This window comes from Phytophthora ramorum (assembly GCF_020800215.1).
Source record: "Phytophthora ramorum isolate Pr-102 chromosome Unknown Phyram_PR-102_s0003, whole genome shotgun sequence".
NCBI classification, from domain to species: Eukaryota; Oomycota; class Peronosporomycetes; order Peronosporales; family Peronosporaceae; genus Phytophthora; species Phytophthora ramorum.
Window position 1 is genome coordinate 4,906,157 of NW_027150649.1, and position 24,564 is coordinate 4,930,720.

The 24,564-nt window shown below is 52.7% G+C and overlaps 4 protein-coding genes across 4 annotated transcripts; 2 read left to right on the plus strand and 2 right to left on the minus strand.

Moving 5' to 3' along the window:
* Window positions 1-395: 395 nt before the first annotated feature.
* KRP23_4583 (uncharacterized protein) lies at window positions 396-806 on the minus strand (the record flags this gene model as incomplete). Its single annotated transcript, XM_067889556.1, has 1 exon — window positions 396-806. The coding sequence occupies one exon, from the start codon at window positions 804-806 to the stop codon at window positions 396-398; it is 411 nt and encodes a 136-aa protein (XP_067748708.1).
* An 888-nt stretch (window positions 807-1,694) lies between these two features.
* KRP23_4584 (uncharacterized protein) lies at window positions 1,695-2,093 on the plus strand (the record flags this gene model as incomplete). Its single annotated transcript, XM_067889557.1, has 1 exon — window positions 1,695-2,093. The coding sequence occupies one exon, from the start codon at window positions 1,695-1,697 to the stop codon at window positions 2,091-2,093; it is 399 nt and encodes a 132-aa protein (XP_067748709.1).
* Window positions 2,094-22,266: 20,173 nt separating this feature from the next.
* Window positions 22,267-22,677, minus strand: KRP23_4585 (uncharacterized protein; the record flags this gene model as incomplete). The annotated part of the gene is made up of 1 exon (XM_067889558.1): window positions 22,267-22,677. One exon carries the CDS (start codon window positions 22,675-22,677, stop codon window positions 22,267-22,269), a length of 411 nt encoding a protein of 136 aa, XP_067748710.1.
* An 888-nt stretch (window positions 22,678-23,565) lies between these two features.
* On the plus strand, window positions 23,566-23,976 carry KRP23_4586 (uncharacterized protein; the record flags this gene model as incomplete). Its single annotated transcript, XM_067889562.1, has 1 exon — window positions 23,566-23,976. The coding sequence occupies one exon, from the start codon at window positions 23,566-23,568 to the stop codon at window positions 23,974-23,976; it is 411 nt and encodes a 136-aa protein (XP_067748711.1).
* Between the last annotated feature and the right edge of the window lie 588 nt (window positions 23,977-24,564).

Genomic DNA, 24,564 nt, shown 5'->3' on the forward strand with positions numbered 1-24,564 from the left:
AGTTCCTATAAAGAGGTACATGTATATATCATTCATAACCGCACCTAGGCGGGAATCATAATGGTATCCCCTACCCGTTTACTACTCGAGCGTAAAAAGTCTTGTTAAAAAGATAAAATGAAGGGTACAAACTGTGTTGTGCGTTTCATTAAAGTTTTTTTTTTTTTACCCAAAAGGAACAATTATAATTAACAATAGCCAATCTGTTTTAGCGACGCTAAGCTGGATTAGAACTCAGAGCAGTGGTCTTCTTGTTGTGGAATAGTCTAGGCGAACGCGGATGAGCTGGTTATTGTTACGTTAGCTTTTTAACCCGGTACTACTTCCGCTATCAACATCTAGTGCAGGAGTGTCGATAATGGCCCCCGTTGAGTTGTAGGATTCCCGTCGGACCGCTAAGCAAGCTTAACGTACTTGGCGTACATAGAGGCAATCTCGTCCGCGCTGAAGCCAGAGGATTTCAAGAGTTTGGAGGTTTCCTTGCTGATGATGCTGTTCTTTTTCAGGAAACCCCGCAGCTTTTTAGCGGAGGTCCCACTCGAGAAAACGGTGATGCCCCTCTCTTCGTCGGCTTCATCGTCGGCTTCATCGTCGGCTTCGTCGTCGGCTTCGTCTTCCTTTGCGGTTCGAAGAGACCTCTTACCGCCGACCTCGCTGGAGGCACCAGCCAGCGAGCGAAAAGCGGGGACGGTGCCAGTCCCAGTCGTTGAGAGCTTGATCTGAGCGGAGTCGGCACTGGCAGAGACGACGTTGGTGCTTGCAAGAAGTGTGGCTGCAGCCACGAGCAGGATGTAGTGAAGGCGCATGTTTGGGCGGTGGTCGACGCTGGAAAGGTGAGGTGTTGCTTGGAAAGCAAATTGCGAACTGAGTGTGGATCGAGCAGGGGGGTGAGAGAGGAGCGCCAAATATGCCTGCCGCTACTGTACAGTTGTGATGTGATCTCGCTTATCTTGAAGGCCAATGGGTCATTCCCAGGCTGAATTCAGTGACGGCTGCCGGCTTTTGATCTTCCAGTGAGAGTGGCAGATTACGGTTGGCAAGTAATCACACGAATACATGTACTTTCTTGAAGGTCGAGCTAAATGAGTACATATCTCAGCCACCAAGATTACCGCCGCAACAAGCGACTCGCAAGTGCCATGATCAGATTCTTGTGATCGCCAAGTTGCAGCAGATCCCACGAAGGTCTCGCCGTGTAGTATAGTAATAGTGATGTCAACGCTGGGCGAACTGGCTGTGAACTCTATCCATTTTGATGGCCCAGAATAATTCAACCAAGCTCGTCCCAAACTCCAGTATCCTAGTTTTAGTAACACTGGCAAGACTTACAACTGCAGCACATGCATTCTAAGCCTTGGGGTTACCTGACTCGGTGTATTCTACCACGGTAATCGTCGGTACAACAATCTCCACAGCAGGTACAAGATTTGAAAAAGGTAAACTATCGACTTCGTTGTACCAGCATGCGACAAAGTCAGCCAGCGCATGATCGCACTGCAAGATCGGTCGTCAATGAATTCAGCCCTAAGGTATGACCCATTGGCCTTCAAGATAAGCGAGATCACATCACAACTGTACAGTAGCGGCAGGCATATTTGGCGCTCCTCTCTCACCCCCCTGCTCGATCCACACTCAGTTCGCAATTTGCTTTCCAAGCAACACCTCACCTTTCCAGCGTCGACCACCGCCCAAACATGCGCCTTCACTACATCCTGCTCGTGGCTGCAGCCACACTTCTTGCAAGCACCAACGTCGTCTCTGCCAGTGCCGACTCCGCTCAGATCAAGCTCTCAACGACTGGGACTGGCACCGTCCCCGCTTTTCGCTCGCTGGCTGGTGCCTCCAGCGAGGTCGGCGGTAAGAGGTCTCTTCGAACCGCAAAGGAAGACGAAGCCGACGACGAAGCCGACGATGAAGCCGACGAAGAGAGGGGCATCACCGTTTTCTCGAGTGGGACCTCCGCTAAAAAGCTGCGGGGTTTCCTGAAAAAGAACAGCATCATCAGCAAGGAAACCTCCAAACTCTTGAAATCCTCTGGCTTCAGCGCGGACGAGATTGCCTCTATGTACGCCAAGTACGTTAAGCTTGCTTAGCGGTCCGACGGGAATCCTACAACTCAACGGGGGCCATTATCGACACTCCTGCACTAGATGTTGATAGCGGAAGTAGTACCGGGTTAAAAAGCTAACGTAACAATAACCAGCTCATCCGCGTTCGCCTAGACTATTCCACAACAAGAAGACCACTGCTCTGAGTGCTACCACATTACATGTCCGAACAACCTAATATCAGTAGCAGTCTGGAACCCACTGTGTCGTACAGGGAGTTGTTTTCGTTGCGGAGTAACTTGATCAGGAGAGAACGAGCGAGGGCTTTTGCTTGTAGTCCAGCGGTGATCAGCCTTTTTGTGTCGGCGTACCTTCATGTCCCGACGAACAATCCCATTCAACGCATACGGGAGCACTTCGTCCTCACCCACGAAGTCACATGCGAAGCATGCCTATGCCCCGCCATCACATAACTCTCCTCGCCAGTAGCGGAATTCCGTGTACATGGCTTTATTCGCTGGCGTTTCGACGATGATTGTACGGGACGATACAGAACCAATTTGCGAAATGCCGTGTCGGCACTGTCGCGAGAATATACGCCCCCAAGACGTCCGTGGCACATTCCTTTATGTGACCACAGGCCCTAAGACCATCGTGGGGTCTGCTGCAACTTGGCGATCACAAGACTCCGATGGTGGCACCTGCGAGTCGCTTTAATGCCACCGCGTTAGTGGCTCAAAGATAGTCATCCATGCAGAGCAAAATGCGGAGCACTCAAGCGCCCCACAAAATACGCAACTCACGTGAGTCATGTGAGTGGCAGTGCAGCGAATCGTTGTGTTAAATTACTACCAGCGAGGTATTATACGAGAAATGACCCCGCATGCTGCAACCCGTAGTGCGAGGAAGACGAGGAAGATGGCCTCAAGTCCAGAAACTTGCAAAATGGCAAGCGACAGCGTTTTTGGTTTACTATCCATGGCAGTGGTCTAGATTGCCGATCGCCAGTGGCTTCTGGATACGGGCAGTAGCTCAACAGTACTATCCGAGCGAGAGGGCGAACTACTGGCTACTATAGTACTGTATCAGTGTAATAGAATCTCTACAAAGTACTGGCTACTATAGTTTCAGTAGCGATACTACAGTACTATTTTGTACTCGCGGCCTGCTCACATGTTTTCGCTGGGCTGCATGGAATTAAGAGCATACTTAGTCTAGCCAGATCTTTCTTCTGCTATCGAGTGTATGTATCTAGGAGGTGTAAGGTCTCGGTTTTGCAGACATTTATCATCCACGGCGAGAGTGTGTTTCCGCGATCCAGGAACTGATGTAGATGTTGTCGATGAATTCGATTTCCGCGCTGCAGAGTTCTGGACGCCTCGAAGCCAGGAGCAACGCGACATCAAAGTGGTCGCCACTTGCAGCTCCATCTAGAGCTTTAACTGAGCATCCTTCGGTTCGATGTTCGAGCAGCCACTGCACGACCTCAAGATGGCCCATAGCTGCAGCGTCATCGACTGCCTTGATTGTGCAGCCCTCGGAGGCGTTCTCGTGCAGCCACTGGGCCACAGCCAAATGACCTTCTCGCGCTGCACCGTCCATTGCAGCTGCAGAGAATTTTGCTCCAACGTGGTCGTGAAGCCACTTGATCATCTCTAAATTACCACTTGCTGCAGCGACGTCCACGACGTCCGGGGACGGTTCTACCCAGTAGTTGAGATAAAGCCACTGTAACACCTCGAGGTGGCCGCCTGCGGCTGCAAACTGAATCGCAGCAGACGTACATGCTGGCACAGTCTTCACGAGTATAGCTTGACCGGGCAGCATCTCCGTCTGGTTTACGGTCGTCGCATTTGCTGTCTCCATCACCTCTGCCATGTCGTGCAAATACTTCATCACATCGAGGTGGCCGTTCATCGCGGCGATATCCATAACCGTGGTGTTGAACTGTTGCTTTGAGCCGGTCTCGTATAAATCAACATTGGGGTAGTCTGCAAACTGAGTGTGAAGCCACTGGACCACGTGCAGGTGGCCACTGCTCGCGGCTGCACGCATTGTCCCGTGCGTGCACTTCGCAGAGCAATCACTGCGAAGGTACTGAACAATCTCCAAGTGCCCGTTGCTTGCCGCCACGTCGATGGCTTTGGATGCCAGATTCCATCCCAGGTTGTTCTCCTTCAGCCACTGCACAACCGGCAAATGGCCGTTCGCTGCCGCATCGCAGAACGCTTGCCCGTCGAGATGCACAATGCTGTCGTTCACCAGCAGCTTCACGGTCTCCAGATGACCCATTGCCGCCGCATTCTTGAGTGCCCACTGCTTGCCGACGGTAACGTGCTGGTCCAGCAACCACTGGACCATAGAGACATTGCCTCCTTCTGCTGCGAAATCGATCCGGGGAGGCTGCCATCCGCCCCCAACCAGTCGTTGCACAGCTTCCATGTCGCCATGGCGGGTCAATTGGCCCATGACTTCTTGATTGCTTTGCATGTAAAAGCCGTGGAAGACGTCTGCCGTAGACGATAGACGGTCTAAGTACATCCAAACCACCAGGTCTCCGTGTCCTCCGGTCGCAGCAGCCAGCAAGGCGTTGCTCTCCCAGAACTTGACCTGGTGCGGCTTCTTCTCCGCCATCGGCACGACGTATGCCGTGCTGGGACGCGAGGGCGTGACCGACCAGAGCCTGAGCACTGTGGGCAACATCATGGGCTGGATCACGGCCGGCGGCAGCTTCCTGCTATACACGTCGCCCTTCGAGACCATCAAGCGCGTGCTGCGGACCAAGTCGGGCGCCTCCATCCCCATCGCGCTGTGCTGCGCCGGCTGCGTCAGCAACGCGCTCTGGATCCTCTACGGTCTCGTGGAGAGCGACATGTTCGTCTTCGGCCTCGGCGTCTTCTGCACGACGATGCCGCTGGTTCAGATCACCCTGTACTTCCTGTTCACCCCCAAGTAGCAGCAATCGTGCTCTCCTGACGCCGTCGACGCCAACAAAGACCGCAACACCCCAGAGAGTAGAGAGCTCACGGAAATCGTCGTCACTCCTAGCCCTGGAGCACATGCAGCGTTCTCCAGCGATGCAACCAACTTCCACGCAGCGCCATCGCCTGTGCTAGCGTGAGGTTTAGTTTCGGTCTCGACATAATGTACGTCGATATTACTACTACACAGCTCTTGAGTGTTGGTTTCTTCGCTGGTCTTCGTCGCTGTCTGCTACGCTTGAACGGGCTGCAGACCCACAGAGCTCCTCCTTTTACTTCGACACTTGAATGGATTCTAGAGGCGAGCGCATGGCTCCGAACGCTGGACTGGGGGGCGTCAGACTCGCCTTGGAAGGTCGCTCGATGGCGGCTTCGCTCTCACTGTGTCCGCGCACGTGGAAGTCGTCCGGGAGCGGGTGCGACTTCGGGTTGAACACGACGCACAGCACGAGCGTGAACGAGTTGAGCGAGATGAAGAGGATGTTATGAATTTGAAGTTAGGTACATTAATGTCAATGAACTAACTAGAGCTAACGCCGCCTAATGTCCATGCCCTGCGATGCCAATAGTGCGATCAGAGAGTTTGCTTGCCGTCCGCTTGCCTGTGGCAGGGGGCAGCCCCCTTAGAAGGTTATACTGTAGCGTCCACGATGTGCATATCCGTCCATTTCGCGTGGTCGAGAAACCACTGCGTCACATCGTCTTTGACGAGGCAGCTCTCCCCAGCCGTCTGTAGCGCGTGTCCTTGCCAGTCCGTATCCTGGCCCGACGCGCGTGCCAAACGCGCCAGGGCGTTTGCAGCCCTGTTGTACTTTCGGTGTTGTAGTGTCCAACTACTGACACCCACCGCGTCTGCCGTCCTTCTTGCTTTCCAATAGTTGCCTTGTAAATGCCGCGCCCGTGGAGGTCGCCGTTTCGAGTGCTGTGTAACCGCATTCGGATGATCTCCCATTACGTGTGCCGGTTCCCAATGTTGGTTACAACATCGGCGAAGACCCCAGAGCATTCCCAGATGCACTGCCTGGAGTAGTGTCACGTTCACCACGGCGTAGAGCGTACTGCCCGCCTGTTGTACCCGGTAATTGCCGTTGCTTAGGTGGATCTTGACAATTATGGTGCCGTTGATGGCGTCCCACCTCGAGCTCCTGCCACCGCTATCAGATATGTGTGCGTGGACCCTAACGTCTGTTCGACATCATCCGTCCATCCTGAACCAAGTGTTCCGCATACAGACAACAACGGAAAAATACGCTCTACTTAAAAATACGCCATGCGACAATTCCTGACTTCTGGTCTGATACAAAAGAGGATTTTTATTATAGCCAATAAGATTGACCTAAACTCACTTTTTTAACCAACGACACAAATCTGCAAATTACTGGACGCAAGGACATCGCGACCAGCGAGCATTGAGAGCATTTTCAAACTCGAACAATGCGTGTCAAGCGCTCGTACAAGATGCAGTTTAAGCGCCAAGTACTTAGACGAGTAGCAGAGGTCGGTATTGTTGCCGCCATCGGCGAAAGCAATGTCCCGCGCTGGACAATGCGGGACTGGGTCAAGAACGAATACAAGATAACAAGCTTCGGCGGATCACAGAAGAGCAAGACGCTCAAAGGACTAGGGAGGAAGGAGATAATTCCATTTTCACATGCTCTTGTATTGTATATGAATCATTAGCGCCGCGACAACAACGTAATTTTGTATAATTTGTTTTTCAATCTATTCATTAACTTCATTTGACTATAGATTGTTACTACAAGAACCTATCTAATCACCAATGAGCTACCCTTTTTTTAGATCGATATTCGTCTTTTTATATAATCTCAACCTTTTTCTTGGACTCGAGTGCTACTTTTGACCAATCAGATTTATTATTTTCCGATGGCGTATTTGTTGTTGTTGTAGATATTGGCTTATTATGGAGGATACTGGTCAGTGCTGGCGTATTTTTCCGTTGTTGTCTGTATTGCGGCACTCAGACGATCACCAATCTGGGGTGGAAAATTTGCCGCTTGGTCTCGTGTTGCGTCCAGGTGGCCATAGTGCAGCCGCGTTCGCAGACCAGCAGTATGATAGGCTGTGGTGACGACGTTTAGCGCATCGAAATGCGCCACACGCCATCTCCAGACAGCCAAAAGGTAGAGCTCTGTGCCAATACTCCAGCAGCTCGCTATGATGCGATCCACGGCGTCTCCCAGGGCTGCCATTTGATCGTCCGCGATTGACGCCACTATCTTGCCCGCGACACGCAAAAGCCCTGTTGGCAGTGCCGGCAGCGTGAGTGCGAATATCGCTTCCTCATAGGAAGCCAGCCGGAGTTGTAGCGGGGCTACACATTCGGTTCACCTCCTACCTTAGTGCAACATGCACTAAGGCACACATTCAGGTGACCACCACAGGGTGGTCCACATTCATAGCAAAAGGCATATGACTGGTAGAAAGTAACACCTTTCTACCAATGAGAGTCATTCAATAGATAGGGGTTCTGCCAGCCATCCAATGGCAGAACCTCTCATTAGAAATATCAGTTTTAGGAGGAAACCCCATTTACAATCAATACAGTTCTCATTTACCACCAAAGCTTTCGTTTGGTTCTTTTATCTAGGTTTAAGTATACTTGTGGATACAAGTATACTGAACTTAAGTAAATTACTCCTACGCTTCCTCCTACACGTGCGCACACGTGTAAGCATAAGTAGTGGGTCTAAGCAGACCCATTACACCTGGTAGCACTTTGTAGTCCGTCCAACGACCGACTAACACGTTCGTATGGAATACGAACGCGGGGCTGAGAACCTGCCCTCGGACAGTAACATGTCCGTGGGTAGCCCAAACACGTCTGCAACGCATGTTGCGCGTGCAGACTGCCCCCACCTGTCGGAACCAGAGTGGGAGGCCCTCCAACGACTGTCAACAGTCATTGGGGAAGCGGCGGTAGCAACGATGTTGCGAACGCTATCACCGACGGAGCAACACGGTGTTGCTCTGGGTTTCATCGTGAAGGAACAGCGTGAAACCGCTGCTCGAACTTCGGTGTCGCCATCGGCCACACCGCGCGTGGAGTCATTGAAACTCCACGTAAGCAGCTACGTTGGAAGAGAGGGCGAGCCTCTCCTCCGTTGGCTTGTCGAGGTCGACACTGCCATTACGGCTCGACGTATCGTCGACCCGTTGTCGAAGGTTGCGTTCGCCATGTCATGTCTTGGCGGACGAGCGAGGAGTTGGGCGGACGGACGCCGACTCATGGACCCTACGTGCTTTAGCACGTACGAAGAGTTCAAGGAGGAGCTCAAACTAGCGTTTGAGCCCCCACAGAACGAGTTCCGATCGAGGGCGGAGTTCCTCGACCTGCAACAGGGCAAGCATGACGTGCATGCTTACGCCCAAAGAGCACGGTACTTGGTCTCGAATATCGTGACCAACCCGATTGACGAGGCGACAAAGGTCGTCACGTTCATGAAGGGCCTTAGAGATGGGCCTGTGAAGACCTATCTCTTCCGAGAGTATCCAAATACTCTCGAGGCTGCAATTGCGCTTGCAATGCAAGAAGAGTTTAGCCTGCGGCAGGCTAAACTGCATGTGAACGCCCCACGGCTGATGCCACGACCGGTGGCAAGGCCGTCGGGAGGTCCCGAACCAATGGACCTCTCGAGTGCGACCGCTGCTGGTTCCCAGCAGCGTCGTGGATCAACGAATGTGCGTTGTTTCCGCTGCGGAAACATCGGTCACTATGCCCGCGAGTGCACAGCACCTGTGCACGCGGCGAGGAGCCGTCGTGGCGATACTGGGTATCGCCACGGGCAATCAAAAAACTAAAGGGACCAGCAGGCGCGGGGCGCCCTGCTGGTGATGCGATCGAGCGTGTCGACATCGGACACGCTGCAATGAAGATCGCTGCCCCCAGTGAGAGTCAATTTCACTGCAAGAAGCAAGATGACAAGCCGAACCTTGTCATCCTGAAGGTAAGTTCGAAGAGAGAGAAGTCTCTTCGTGCTCTAGTGGACTGTGGAGCGTCGAACAACTTTGTTCGACTGCAGAGCCTTCCAAGGCTTGACTTCGAGGAGGTGGAAACACCTCGAAGTCTATTGGAAGTGAGACTAGCAACGGGTGTCGTTGTTAGAACCGAGAAGCGTATCGTACGCGTACGCTTCTCTTACCAAGAGAAGGAGTTCGTCGACGAGCTTATCGTCCTCGAACTGGACGATAAGTTCGATATGGTGTTGGGCATGCCGTGGCTTGCACGGCATGATCCGGTGATCGACTGGACGAAGCGCACGATCGTGCGCTTCGGGAGCAGCAGCAGCGCGACAGAGAGCGATGGCCCTGTCGGCGCAGCACATGCACCACGTGGTGCATGCGGCCCTCCACTAGAGACAGCGCGGAATGCGGCTGTCTCCGGTCACCCCAAGCGAACGCCAACGACTGCGAGAGTCGTTGGGAGAAGATGTGGACCGAATCAGCAGGGCCTGGTTCAATCCGATTCGAGAGGGTCTCGAAGCGTCCGGGGCGACGCGGTAGTGTCGACAGGTAATGTCGACACACAATTGGTCGAAAGACACTCCGCCGTTAGGCGTAGAGGTAAAGAAGACGCGTCGGCTCTGGGAGCCGACGCTGCAAGCAGTGCGGACGGTTGCAAACGTCCCGCACCGGAAATGCTTGCGAGCTCGCGTGCAGCCGGGCTGCACGACGAAGCGGTGCGCGATCAAGCCGGGCTTGAACGCGTGCGCCCGCGGGTAGAACCCGCCGGCGAATACAAGGAACAACTGTCCACGGCCGGGCCTGGACAAGAAGAAACTCGCGGAGCCGGGCTACGCACGAGAAGTGAACGGCGCAAGCGAGAAAAGCTGCGCAAGTCTCGGTCAGGGACCGAGACGCTACAAGCAGTGTCTGCCGGGCAGACACAGGAGTTGGAGACGACCGTCGAGACATTGAATGTCTTGACGCGTACGAGTATTGGTCTCCAATACAAGAAGATGAGGCTGAATAATCCTCCGACGTTAGCGTCGGAGTTGATGTCGCTCCCAGTCACAAGCTGGAAGCGTTTCGCTCGCGACCTGCACGATGGACGCATCGAGCAGATCTGCATCCTCTCGGACGTCGAGAGGATGACGTGTGAAGCAGAAGAGCTGAATCAGCTCATATCTGAGGGCGCGGACGCCCTCAGCGCGAAGTCGAAGAAGGAACGCTTCGACGAGCAAGGCTGGGACTCGCTCAAGGCGAGCCCCTTTTACAAGGTCTTGCGTGAGTACAAGGATGTACTCCCGGACGACATTCCTGCGGAGTTACCGCAGGACAAGGGTGTTCAGCACGAGATTGATCTCGTGCCGGGAACGAAGTACTGCATCACGCGACAGTGGCCACTGCCGCGTGAGCAAGTCAAGGCAATCGACGACTTCTTTGAAAGTCGTCGCAATGCAGGACAAGTGCGGGAATCGAAGTCCCCGCACAGCGCGCCTACGTTCTGTGTGAAGAAACCACAGGGCGGGTGGCGCATCGTTCATGCGTACAACAAGCTGAACGATGCGACGGTACCGGCACAGACGCCGATACCTCGAAAAGATGTGATCATCGATTCGATGACCTCGAGTACTATCTTCAGTACTCTGGATCTGAGAGACGGGTTCTATCAGATCCTCATGCGTGAGAGTGATATCCCTCTCACGGCGGTAAGCACTCCGAGCGGCATGCTCTGGGAGTGGCTCGTGATGCCGCAGGGGCTGAAGAACGCCCCAGCGACGTTCAACAGGTGCGTCACGCACTTGTTGCGCTCGGTGCGCGACTTCGCACCGAGCTATTTCGACGACGTGTTCATTCACAGCCGGGCTGTGAATGGTAAATCGGATGTGGAGATGCATACAGAGCATCTCCGCAAGTTGCTTGAGCTCATGCGAAAGCACAAGCTCTACGCGAACCTGAAGAAGTGTATCTTCGGGGCGACCGAGATACCCGTACTTGGGTGTCTCGTGGGGAAGAACGGCGTACGCCCTGACCCAGGAAAGGTCAGAGTGATCAATGAATGGCCTACGCCTTCAAATGTAAAGGAACTGCGGCAGTTCCTTGGACTCGCCACGTACTTGTGCAAGTACGTGAGCAACTACGCGGGCAAGATTCGCCCGCTGTCGCAGCTCTTAAAGAAAGAGGCTGCATGGGAATGGACTGCTGATTGTCAGCAGGCCTTCGAAGCAGTCAAGCAGGGCTTGACTGAGGCGCCGATCTTGGCGGTGGCCGACCAAGATCGCCCATTCCACGTTGTGTGCGATGCATCCGATTTCGCGATCGGATGCGCACTGATGCAACTCGATCACGAAGGTCGTGATCGTGTGGTTTACTACCAATCACGTCAGCTGAAGCCAGCTGAGCGCAATTACCCGGTACATGACAAGGAACTCCTTGCCATGAAGTATGCACTCGCAAAGTTTCGAGTGTATCTACTTGGGAGTAGACCATTCGTGGTCTACACCGACCACGCATCGTTGCGTACGGCGATCAAGTCGCCGCACATATCACAAAGAATGGCACGGTGGCTGTCATTCTTTGCTGAATACAACTTCCAGGTTGAGTACAAACCTGGAAGGTTGAATGTCGTGGCCGACGCGCTTTCGCGTCGACCAGATTATGCGGTGCAAGAGGCCGACGCCAACGCAGTTGGCGTCGTCAGGACGACTACACCCTCGTCGTCCTTGCTGGACGAAGTGAAGGCCGCATACGCACATGATGCGGATGCGAAGCAATTGGTGGAGTACTTCTCCACACCTTCTGACAAGTCTCGTCAGAAGCTGGCCAAACACCTTCGTGCCCGTGTACACCGTTATCGTGTACACAATGGTCTGCTGCTTTACAGCGCAGTCGACGACAACGCAGATCGCATTGTCGTGCCGGATGATCATGAGCTGAAGCTCAAGATCACGTACGAGTACCACGATGCCCCGACATCGGGACATCCTGGCCGTGAGAAGACATATTTGCTTCTCACGCGTGACTTCTATTGGAGTCACCAGTACAAGTGGGTACGCAAGTACGTTCGTGCTTGCGAGGTATGCCAGCGCGTGAAGCCTGCGCCCAACTCGCAGGCTCCGCTTCAATCACTACCGACTCCGTCGGAGTGCTGGCAGTCCATTTCAATGGACTTTGTTTTTGGTCTTCCGCAAGACAACAAGCGGAGGACTGGTATTGTGGTCTTTGTTGACCGCTTCAGCAAGATGGTGCATCTTGCTGCGGTACCAGCCGAGGTGACAGCCAAACAGACGGCATGTCTGTTTGTCGACATGGTGTTTAGACACCATGGTATGCCACTCGACATCGTGTCGGATCGGGATCCGCGCTTTACAGCGCGATTCTGGCAAGAAGTGTTTACACTTCTTGGGACGCAGTTGTCCATGTCGACTGCGGATCACCCGCAGACCGACGGACAAACAGAGCGTGTCAACCGCGTGCTGGTTGACACCATGAAGAGCTACGCGCACTCGTTCCATCAATGGAGCGACTGCTTGCCGATGGCGGAGTTCGCCATCAACAACTCGGTGCATGTCTCGACAGGACACACACCATTCTACGTGAATGCCATGAGGCACCCACGCGTACCGAGCGTACTCGGTGCGGTAGCTCCTTCCTTAAGTGGGGGAGGATATCCGGTTAATTCAAAACAACCGGATAAGCACGCTGATACGAGCAATGTATCAGCTGTGACGACTCGCGCACGTACTGCGCGCAGTCATGGCGACGACAACACAGTGTCTACGACGGGCGTAGACACTTTAAACGACAACGAACATCACGCGCAGGCCGGGCCTGCTGCGAACAAGGAGCACGAACTGAACCAGGGGTTCAGCTCGGATGCAATGGACTTTGTCCAGCGTCGACAAGCCGTAATTCGGTTTGTCCAAGATGCAATAGCAGCTTCTGTCGATCGACAGAAGCTGAATGCCGATAACATCGGCAGGGGAAACACAAATGAATTCAAAGTTGGTTCATTAGTTCTGTTAGCTACTCAGAACCTAGCTAAACATGCAGTTTCCGATTTCGGAGCAAGCAAGCTTGCTCCGCGCTTCATTGGGCCATTCACCGTGTTGGCGAAGCATGGCAACGCGTACACACTGGACATACCGTCCAGCATGCGCTTGCACCCAACGTTTTACGTTGGGCGACTGAAGCCGTACGTGCAGCACGAGTCACCTACGTCTGGTGACTCGCCAAAGCGCTCTCGAGCGCGGCGACGCGCTTCGAGACGCCAGAGAGTCTCGTCCCGACCTCGACCTTTACGTTCGAGGTCGTCTGCGCAACCTCCGCGAGCTGAGCCTTTAACAAGCTCAGCTCCTGACGCAGAGCAGCGAACTGCGACGCTTGGAGACGCTCAACAGCCTCCAAGCGAGACTCAAGGTTTGGTTGACCAAACCCGGGGCGTCTTCCCGCCCCCCCCACCCCCGTTGCGAGACGCACGCGGGGCAACTCGCTGGATCGTCCAGCGAATTGTTGGTCATCGGAACCAGACCCGAGGTCCGGTTCATTTTCGTATTCGTTGGAGAGGATTTCCTCCCCAACACGATACGTGGGAATCACGGAATGTCCTGATGGAGGACATTCCGGAAATGGTGACGGCGTACGAAGGCCGCCACCGCCACCTCCGCCGAAGGGCGTAAAACTTGGGCGAGCGCTGTAGTCGCCTACAGCACTCGGATAAGTGCTGCGATTATCCGCAGCACTAGAAGACGCCTGCGCCTGAAAACTGGCGCGCAGGGTCTTGAGGTCGTCAGGTACACACATGGACGTGTACCCGTTGACGTCCCGCTCGGTGATGCGTACTGCTCCAGGGTAGCAGTACTCACAAGCAGTGTCATAAGGCACTGCGCAAGGAAGTCCAATACCGACTGCACCATGGTGCAGTCGTTCAAGTTTACCACGCTTCGAGAACTTCTCGTAGCGCTCCCGCGCCTGGCTAATCCGGTCGCGATAGCCAGCGGGGTTCTTGTTGAAGTTTTCAACAAAGGCACTCCAACTTTGACAAAGTGCCTGCCACTCGGGCACTTTGCTTCTGCGAGAAGTCTTCTTGCTCGCAAACCATCGGAGCTCATGGAAGAGCCCGATGTAGTAGTCGCGCCTTTGATTCGTTAACGGATCAAAGTGTACTCGCTTCGCGACGTCATCGTCAACGATGGCGTTGCACGAATACAGCGCGTACAGATTCGGTGGCGCGGTCGCACCGAATCGGCTGCCGATCTCAGACTGAGACGGCATCCACGGCTCGCGCACTGGCTCAGTGTGCGAGGCCGCAACAACAGCGGATGGAGCAGAGTCATCTCCATCCCGCGGAGTCGTTAAGGCTCCAGCGGCAGCGAGCGGTGTTCCACTGCCGCTGCGCGAACGCTTCGAGCTCGAAGCGTTCGGGTCGTCCTCGCGTGGACGACGCAGACCCACATTGGGGTCAGTATGGCCCGGAGACAAGGTGTCCTTGTCTCCTTCGAGTTCCCCCTCCTCGACTTCACTCCCGTAGTCGAGGGGAACTCCCTCTCCACCCGGAGAGTAGATACCCACTCCGGTTTCGACAGCAATGATCTTGCCTGTCTTGTTTCGGATGGCATGTTTCTCATGCCATCTCGAGTGGTATCCAGCAACAGAGAGGCGACTCTCTGTTGCCGCGCTTGTCGGCATCGCCGTCGAGGCGATGCCAGTAGCGGTCGTGGCTGAGGCAGCGGCCGTCGTCGCCTTGGAGGCGACGACAGCACTTGCTGTTGCCGAAGCGGCCGGCGTCTTGGACGAAGACGTCGTTGGCGTGCTCATTGGGAATGAGCACGTGTTCTCCCGAAGAAAATACGGATTGACGTGTCGAGACCGGCACGTCAAATCCTAACGGGGGGATGGTGTAGCGGGGCTACACATTCGGTTCACCTCCTACCTTAGTGCAACATGCACTAAGGCACACATTCAGGTGACCACCACAGGGTGGTCCACATTCATAGCAAAAGGCATATGACTGGTAGAAAGTAACACCTTTCTACCAATGAGAGTCATTCAATAGATAGGGGTTCTGCCAGCCATCCAATGGCAGAACCTCTCATTAGAAATATCAGTTTTAGGAGGAAACCCCATTTACAATCAATACAGTTCTCATTTACCACCAAAGCTTTCGTTTGGTTCTTTTATCTAGGTTTAAGTATACTTGTGGATACAAGTATACTGAACTTAAGTAAATTACTCCTACGCTTCCTCCTACACGTGCGCACACGTGTAAGCATAAGTAGTGGGTCTAAGCAGACCCATTACAGGAGTCCTGCTGCCTCCCAGTGGACAAGCAGGACCTCGCGTAATTGCTGCGCTGTGGCATATTCCCAAAAGGCATGGTATAAATGTACACGTCCGATACTTTCGCACCCCGGGTGCGGGCAGCCTAGTCCCGCGGAAACTGGGTTGTACATTGATATCGCGTGTAAACATCTCCGAAGAGGTAGATCCAGAAAATGGGGAACCAGTTCTCGATCATGTAGCCGTAGACGGCCCAGACGTGGCAATTGGCAAACAGCGTGGCGAGCGGAATCACGGACGCCACGCCGACGTCCTGCTTCTTGAAGACCTGGTAGATCAGCAGCGCCGGGCTACAGATCATGACCGCGCCCGAGCAGGCGGCCATCGTCTTGATCACAAGGACGGCGGCGCCCGTCATTTCTCACCAGTCGCCGAGTCTTGCGTGGCACGCGGCAGATTGAAGAATGAAGGGACACGAAGGTTGTAACGGACCAGGTGAGTGCTCGTCACTAGCTTACACGTAGCGGTGAGGAAGCGTCCAATAAGTTCAGGTATACTGAGATCAAGTGTTTAGTCTGGGGTAAACTCAACTCTGTTTTATTATTGGGACCGGGGCGGGTGGCCCTCGGATCCATGTGAACCACTCAAATGCAGGTTGACACCTGATTGGTCGAAATGGGTCTGGCTCCCCACTTTCAACCAATCGCAGGATGACAACGAGGCACACGCTAGCCGCGTGCCTTTGTACCTACTTTGTAGATCTACCTATACAGATCTACCTACATATGTAAATGGGAGGGGCCCATAACATCCCCCCCCCCCTCTCTCTCTTAAGGTTGCACTCACGCTCCGCGAGTGCGAGCAAAGAAAACTGGGAAACGGCGAGAACGCAGCGTCTACGGGGTGGTCTCAACGGCGACGAGCAGTAACCTCTGCGAACCGCAGAGGCACAATCAGAATTGCGCGATCGGAGACAAGATCGCATGCTGGTGTACTATGATCTAAGCCTCGTCCACCGCTATGAAGGAGATCAACTTGAGCTTGTCAGGGCAGGCTGCTGCTCGATCTTGACCTTCCACTGCTGATCGCCCATTCCGTAACTAGGTGTCTCATGGATTGCACTTGCAGTCCAAGCGCGTTTGCCATGACCCCGTACAGGTCCTTGGATACCACCACCCCTTTCCGTACCGCTACTGAGAACACGTAGTAGTCCAGCCGAATCAACTCGTGCGTCAACTTCTCTTTCTCATGCTTGGCCTCATAGTTCACGATCATTAGCAATTTCCCTGCCTGTGGCACCTTCCAATCAATCCACTTGCTCGTTAATTGTCTTCCTTTGAAGGTGACCTTCAGTACTCTCGTTTTCATGTCGAGTGAATTTCTCGCCAGTGCCGCCTTGAATTCCATAGTATTTTGGCTTTGAGGCATTGCCGCCTCTGTGCCTGCGTGGATTTGCGCTTGCACCAGATGCTTGGATAGATTGTCCCCAAAGCGTTGACCTGGCACCAAATGCACATATACTGGATAATCAACAGCAAGGGAAATGTCTGCAAATAGCGCTAGTTCTCTTGCTGTCATCGATTTTTCCAGAAAACTTGGTATGCGCGGCACTTCAATCTTGTGGTTGAGTATCATCAGCACGGCCATGTCCTCTTCTTTCGTTCGGTTTCTCAACTGTATCACTTCAGGGTAGTTGGTCATCACTGCTGCCTGAGCCTTGCTTGCTCTTCCGACAAGGTGCCTGGCCCCGTCGTCTACATTCCCTTGTAAACTTCTTCCTTGTAGGCGACTTGCTTTATTTCCTCTGCTCCAGTCATTCTCTTCTCCTCTAGTTGCTTCTCGAAGTTGAAGAATCTGACCCTCTTCTTCAATTCTTCTTGCTTCAGCACCTTTTGCAACACCTACTCCTTGATGAGGCCGTTGAGCCGTTGTTTATGCTTTACATCACCCTCCGTCCAATAGCAGATCATCTCCTTGTAGTTCGCTTTCACCTCGTCGCTCACTTCATCTATTCATTCCGCTCTTATGTTCTGATCTGCCTCTTGATTCACCATTGGTAGCTTGAGATTTGTCCGATACTACTTGTACCTACTTTCCCTCGCCACCTCATGTAGTCTCTTGACTGTGTGGAAGACGTATGTGTCTGGCGCTTCGTTGATCAGATAGTTTCGCAACTGCAAAATGACCGCACTTCCTTCCCTTCGCCCCCTCGCTATTTCTTCTACCGCCGACGCTCTTGATGTCATCCATGTCTCCTCTACATATCTGGTATTTTGCCTGTGAGACCTTCCTTTCATTCTGCTTCGGCTTTCCTTTTGCTGCTCCATTCGCTGGCTCTGTGTAACGGCCACGAGAACGCAGCCGCCGGTGATCGTCTGCTGCACATTGCGAGGAGGTGAGCGATGGGAACGTCTCCTGCGGATGCTATACCGTTCTTACACCCTAACGTTGATGTGCTGCTATGATGCGCATGTCCCTCAGCTCCGCAAGATGCCGAAGGTGAAGACCAGGAGATGTACACACCACATTCAACACTGCGGCTCACTGAAATGTCAATACCCTGGTCAGTGTAGCAACGAGAGGGTCATTAAACTCAATGTCGAACGACACTGGGTCTGTGATGAGCACCGCGACCACCAGAATGCTCACCAGCGAGATCGCTACCGCCAAACTGCCAAGGCTAAGTCGAAGAAGGAGAACACAACGCCCGCACGCTCGTCACCTCAGAAGACCAGGAAAGCCGTGCCCTCGCAAGTTTCGCTACGTGATGATCGTGGATATACTACCGACTCGTCGGCGCAAGACACCGGCCTCGATCAAGCTGCAGCTTCTACTGGCCGCCTGGGAAACAATTACACTTGCGATAGCGTTAGTGATGCTGACTCCGCAACACCGTGCATGTAATCATCAACGCCCAGCCTCTACGAGCTCAAGAAAAGTATTGGAGGCGAGGATCGCCTGACAATTCCAAGGGCTTCGTCGCATATGCAAGTGGTACCGATGGATTTAGCTCGAAAAGCTGGCCTTCGGACCCAAACTCAACTCACACAGTGTACGCACCATGCTGAAGCTACCATGAGCCGACCTACATACAAATGCAAGATCATTCCGTTGGTTGCACGAGCTTTAGCCCAGGGAACTTCGTTGGGCTGTTGTGCGACTCCGCACGCTGGGTTCATCCGATGTGGTTAGAGACTGGTTATGTTGCTACTAGCGAGATGCAGATGCTAGGTCAATAGCTCATGATACAAGCTTCGCAAGGACAATATGCAGCCGCTCAGCGCTGCAGACATGTGTTGTGACCCCGGCGAGATGCTCGCAAGATGCAGTTGGAAGCTGTTCAAGCGTGTGCATTGCCTCTCAGACAGCACCCCCAACTATTGAGATAAGCGGCGACACTACTGTATCTCTTTCACAAACGAACAAATAGTGTTTGGATGTGTCATTCAGCAGGAAAATGCTGACCTCTCCTTTTGGCATCACCCTCACCGCGTCAATACCCCCGTTCCCCAACCATGATAGTTGTGCTCCTGAATCCCTAATTGTATCCAACGGGGGGAAATGCATATGTACAAGTAGTGCAACAAAGTTGTGCCATTACTTTAAACAAAATTAAAACGTACTTCCTCCGAACGAAAATGATTGGGATAATTAGTTTTTGTAGGTGGTAGAAATGATTGGGACATTTGAGCATGGTCTGTATTAACTACTACAGGTTCTCACTTCGATAAAGGGATCGCCACCTGTAAAGTCGCAAGCTTTATCGAAGACGTCTTCGGGACATGTCAGCACTTCTGGCAGCTCACCCAAGCGGCGAAGCCTCTGCTTCCCCATGTGTGGCAGCGTGTACTCGTTGCCACCCTCAGCTCGTAGGATACATATCATGACATTCTGAAGAGTGAGAAAAATGTCATCCACCGTGGTGTAGTGCAGCTGGTCGTAGGCATCAATGACTACAGCTATCAGTGCGTCGATGCCGTAGATGGGTTTCTCGATCTGGATCGCCTGGATTGAAGCGAAAAATCCCAAGTCAAGAACATTCAAGTCAGGTGAGTTCGCAGGCTGAGAGAACAGGTGGATATTCCACCCATCGGCTGTCCCCGCCGCAACGATGTCTGGATCATCAGCAAACACGTGCGGCTTGGCGTTGTCTTGCTGGATGAGGATCGGCTTTTTACGGTCGCGCGCTGGCCATTTTGACTTGATCGCTGGAAACACTGCCTCCAGCAGAAACCGCTTGATAACCTCGCGATCGACAGAGGCGATATTTCGGGTGAGAACGGTTCCCCGGGGCCGGTTGATACTTGCTCGCTGTGCGACGTACTCCTCTGTTAGTGACCAGATACCGAGTTTGCCATCGAACATGGTCTTGCGATTGTAGTCGTATCTAGAGAGATATCGGTACGTTAGATTGCGTAGGTTACATCACATAAAATTGTAGAGGTTACCTTGGCCGTGCAATCGCTGCGAGAAACATAGTCTTAGGAATGAAGTGCTTGCTTCGACGATGTCGCTGCGGTGCTTCCTCGTCGGGAAGAAGCAGGTATGTGCGACCGTCAACGTCCTCGTTGAACCACTTCTCATCGATATGCACTACGTCGTACATTCCCTCGAATTGACAGGTGCGCTCGTCAATGAACGAGAGCGCATGACGTACGCGCTCTCTCTTCTGCTTATCGTTCAGCAGCGGCTTGATGCGCCCTGGCCGACGCGCAAGATGCCCCTCCGCAAGCAGCGTTCGCACCAGGGACCCAGAGACGCCGATACGAGCCGCCGTCGATGCTACCCGCCGCCGCTCCGTCACTGGAATTGCCGAAAATCTTCTCGCCAGCTCGGCGCGATCGTACGGCTTGCGCCCCGAGTTTCCTTTGATCTTGCTCTCGGGAGCACCTCCCACGACACCTAGCGCGTGTAGCGCTTCCATACGCGGTCGATAGTGTGCCAGTGGCAGCCATATTCCTTTGCCAAGTCTGCGTACGTGCCATGAGGCACCTTGCCATCCGTAGAGTTCCGCAGGATGTCGTTTACCTTGTAGAATCGGAAAGGTTCCCCATGTGCACTGTTTTCAGTCGCAGAAGTGTGATGCGCACCGTCAGCGGGTGATTCTAAACTGATGGTTCCCAGGCAGCCCACGCCAACTTTCATTGCTCAGTCAATTTTGCGCAAACGAACCCGAAAAAGGTATGCTAATGCAGCTCTAATCGCTTCCGAGGAACTCATCCAATCAGCAGGCGAAAATGTTCAACATTGACGGAATTATGCAAAGTGTTGGCCAATTATCCCAATCATTTTCGTTCAGAGGAAGTAGTTTGCACGCTGTTTGCTCGGGTCCGTGCGTTTTGATTCAGTAGTGCCTCGTTGCTGGTGGACAAATGTAGCGGGGATATGACTGGTAGAAAGATGTTGCTTTCGACCAATGAGAGTCATTCATTAGATAGGGGTTCTGCCAACTCATTAGAAATATCAGTTTTAGGAGGAAACCCAGTTAACAATCAGTTCACATGTCAGTTCTCATTTTACACCAAAGCTGTCGTTCAGGCCCTTTATTTAGGTTTAATTATATTTGTGGAGACAAGTATAATTAATCTAAGTTAAATACTCCTACGCTTCCTCATACACGTGCCCACACATGTAAGCTAATGTATTGGGTCTAAGCAAACACATTACAATAAACTCACGAACCTTGATGGCATCCTCGCTGTCGTATTCCACACTGCAGCCTCCACACTGCAGCGGGCGATGTCCGACGTACTCCGCCCAGCGAACAACGTACACTGCACCCGGATGGACATCGATGCTGATTTTGCCAACTATGTTGGGTTTGATGTCGTCCCACACCAATATTTGAGCATTACGCGTCTTAAATGCTAACGTTGCGAGTGTAAGCAAAACATTCGCCGCCATCTGAAATCCGGCGCGTTGCGATGCATCAACGAGGGTGACTCGAGTTCTGCGGCATCCGTCCAAACGCTCAGACGGAAGGCAGCACAGCATTGTTATGACGGTAACATTAGGGCCAGACCGTACAGCAGAGATAAAATCGCGGTAGTCAATAACACGAGAGAACAGATTGCGAGCTCCTTGCACCATTTGCCCCAATTCTTTGTTGTGTATGGCGGTCAAGAGATCCATCACGTGTTGTGCAGCTCACCAAAACAAAAGTGACCTCCTCTACTGTAGTTGAACATTCAGAAGTGGTAGGCGAAGAGTGACACCTTCAAAGACAGCAAATGTATTGAATCGTTGAATATTAAATCAAACCAAACGCCCACACTACAATCAGTACACTCGTCTGACTTTTTACGGACTTCTTATGGACGCCTCCTCGACGCTTTGCATTCAATTTAGGGAACATTTCGCCAAATCCAACTGACTACTCACTCTATTCGGATCTTGCTGCCACGAAGCGGTGAGTTCTCCCCCGAAATCTCCGCAGTAAAGCATACCTAAAGCGTCCTTTGATCATGGATTTTTTTTATGGCTGATACAAAAAATCCATTTCAAGGGGTCATAAACGTTACCCTCACTTTAATGACTGCTAACTCATTTACCAGAGGTTACTTCCGCGCTTTCTAATTTGAATCACGAGTCATTCGATTTTTAAAGTTCCTATAAAGAGGTACATGTATATATCATTCATAACCGCACCTAGGCGGGAATCATAATGGTATCCCCTACCCGTTTACTACTCGAGCGTAAAAAGTCTTGTTAAAAAGATAAAATGAAGGGTACAAACTGTGTTGTGCGTTTCATTAAAGTTTTTTTTTTTTACCCAAAAGGAACAATTATAATTAACAATAGCCAATCTGTTTTAGCGACGCTAAGCTGGATTAGAACTCAGAGCAGTGGTCTTCTTGTTGTGGAATAGTCTAGGCGAACGCGGATGAGCTGGTTATTGTTACGTTAGCTTTTTAACCCGGTACTACTTCCGCTATCAACATCTAGTGCAGGAGTGTCGATAATGGCCCCCGTTGAGTTGTAGGATTCCCGTCGGACCGCTAAGCAAGCTTAACGTACTTGGCGTACATAGAGGCAATCTCGTCCGCGCTGAAGCCAGAGGATTTCAAGAGTTTGGAGGTTTCCTTGCTGATGATGCTGTTCTTTTTCAGGAAACCCCGCAGCTTTTTAGCGGAGGTCCCACTCGAGAAAACGGTGATGCCCCTCTCTTCGTCGGCTTCATCGTCGGCTTCATCGTCGGCTTCGTCGTCGGCTTCGTCTTCCTTTGCGGTTCGAAGAGACCTCTTACCGCCGACCTCGCTGGAGGCACCAGCCAGCGAGCGAAAAGCGGGGACGGTGCCAGTCCCAGTCGTTGAGAGCTTGATCTGAGCGGAGTCGGCACTGGCAGAGACGACGTTGGTGCTTGCAAGAAGTGTGGCTGCAGCCACGAGCAGGATGTAGTGAAGGCGCATGTTTGGGCGGTGGTCGACGCTGGAAAGGTGAGGTGTTGCTTGGAAAGCAAATTGCGAACTGAGTGTGGATCGAGCAGGGGGGTGAGAGAGGAGCGCCAAATATGCCTGCCGCTACTGTACAGTTGTGATGTGATCTCGCTTATCTTGAAGGCCAATGGGTCATACCTTAGGGCTGAATTCATTGACGACCGATCTTGCAGTGCGATCATGCGCTGGCTGACTTTGTCGCATGCTGGTACAACGAAGTCGATAGTTTACCTTTTTCAAATCTTGTACCTGCTGTGGAGATTGTTGTACCGACGATTACCGTGGTAGAATACACCGAGTCAGGTAACCCCAAGGCTTAGAATGCATGTGCTGCAGTTGTAAGTCTTGCCAGTGTTACTAAAACTAGGATACTGGAGTTTGGGACGAGCTTGGTTGAATTATTCTGGGCCATCAAAATGGATAGAGTTCACAGCCAGTTCGCCCAGCGTTGACATCACTATTACTATACTACACGGCGAGACCTTCGTGGGATCTGCTGCAACTTGGCGATCACAAGAATCTGATCATGGCACTTGCGAGTCGCTTGTTGCGGCGGTAATCTTGGTGGCTGAGATATGTACTCATTTAGCTCGACCTTCAAGAAAGTACATGTATTCGTGTGATTACTTGCCAACCGTAATCTGCCACTCTCACTGGAAGATCAAAAGCCGGCAGCCGTCACTGAATTCAGCCTGGGAATGACCCATTGGCCTTCAAGATAAGCGAGATCACATCACAACTGTACAGTAGCGGCAGGCATATTTGGCGCTCCTCTCTCACCCCCCTGCTCGATCCACACTCAGTTCGCAATTTGCTTTCCAAGCAACACCTCACCTTTCCAGCGTCGACCACCGCCCAAACATGCGCCTTCACTACATCCTGCTCGTGGCTGCAGCCACACTTCTTGCAAGCACCAACGTCGTCTCTGCCAGTGCCGACTCCGCTCAGATCAAGCTCTCAACGACTGGGACTGGCACCGTCCCCGCTTTTCGCTCGCTGGCTGGTGCCTCCAGCGAGGTCGGTGGTAAGAGGTCTCTTCGAACCGCAAAGGAAGACGAAGCCGACGACGAAGCCGACGATGAAGCCGACGATGAAGCCGACGAAGAGAGGGGCATCACCGTTTTCTCGAGTGGGACCTCCGCTAAAAAGCTGCGGGGTTTCCTGAAAAAGAACAGCATCATCAGCAAGGAAACCTCCAAACTCTTGAAATCCTCTGGCTTCAGCGCGGACGAGATTGCCTCTATGTACGCCAAGTACGTTAAGCTTGCTTAGCGGTCCGACGGGAATCCTACAACTCAACGGGGGCCATTATCGACACTCCTGCACTAGATGTTGATAGCGGAAGTAGTACCGGGTTAAAAAGCTAACGTAACAATAACCAGCTCATCCGCGTTCGCCTAGACTATTCCACAACAAGAAGACCACTGCTCTGAGTGCTACCACATTACATGTCCGAACAACCTAATATCAGTAGCAGTCTGGAACCCACTGTGTCGTACAGGGAGTTGTTTTCGTTGCGGAGTAACTTGATCAGGAGAGAACGAGCGAGGGCTTTTGCTTGTAGTCCAGCGGTGATCAGCCTTTTTGTGTCGGCGTACCTTCATGTCCCGACGAACAATCCCATTCAACGCATACGGGAGCACTTCGTCCTCACCCACGAAGTCACATGCGAAGCATGCCTATGCCCCGCCATCACATAACTCTCCTCGCCAGTAGCGGAATTCCGTGTACATGGCTTTATTCGCTGGCGTTTCGACGATGATTGTACGGGACGATACAGAACCAATTTGCGAAATGCCGTGTCGGCACTGTCGCGAGAATATACGCCCCCAAGACGTCCGTGGCACATTCCTTTATGTG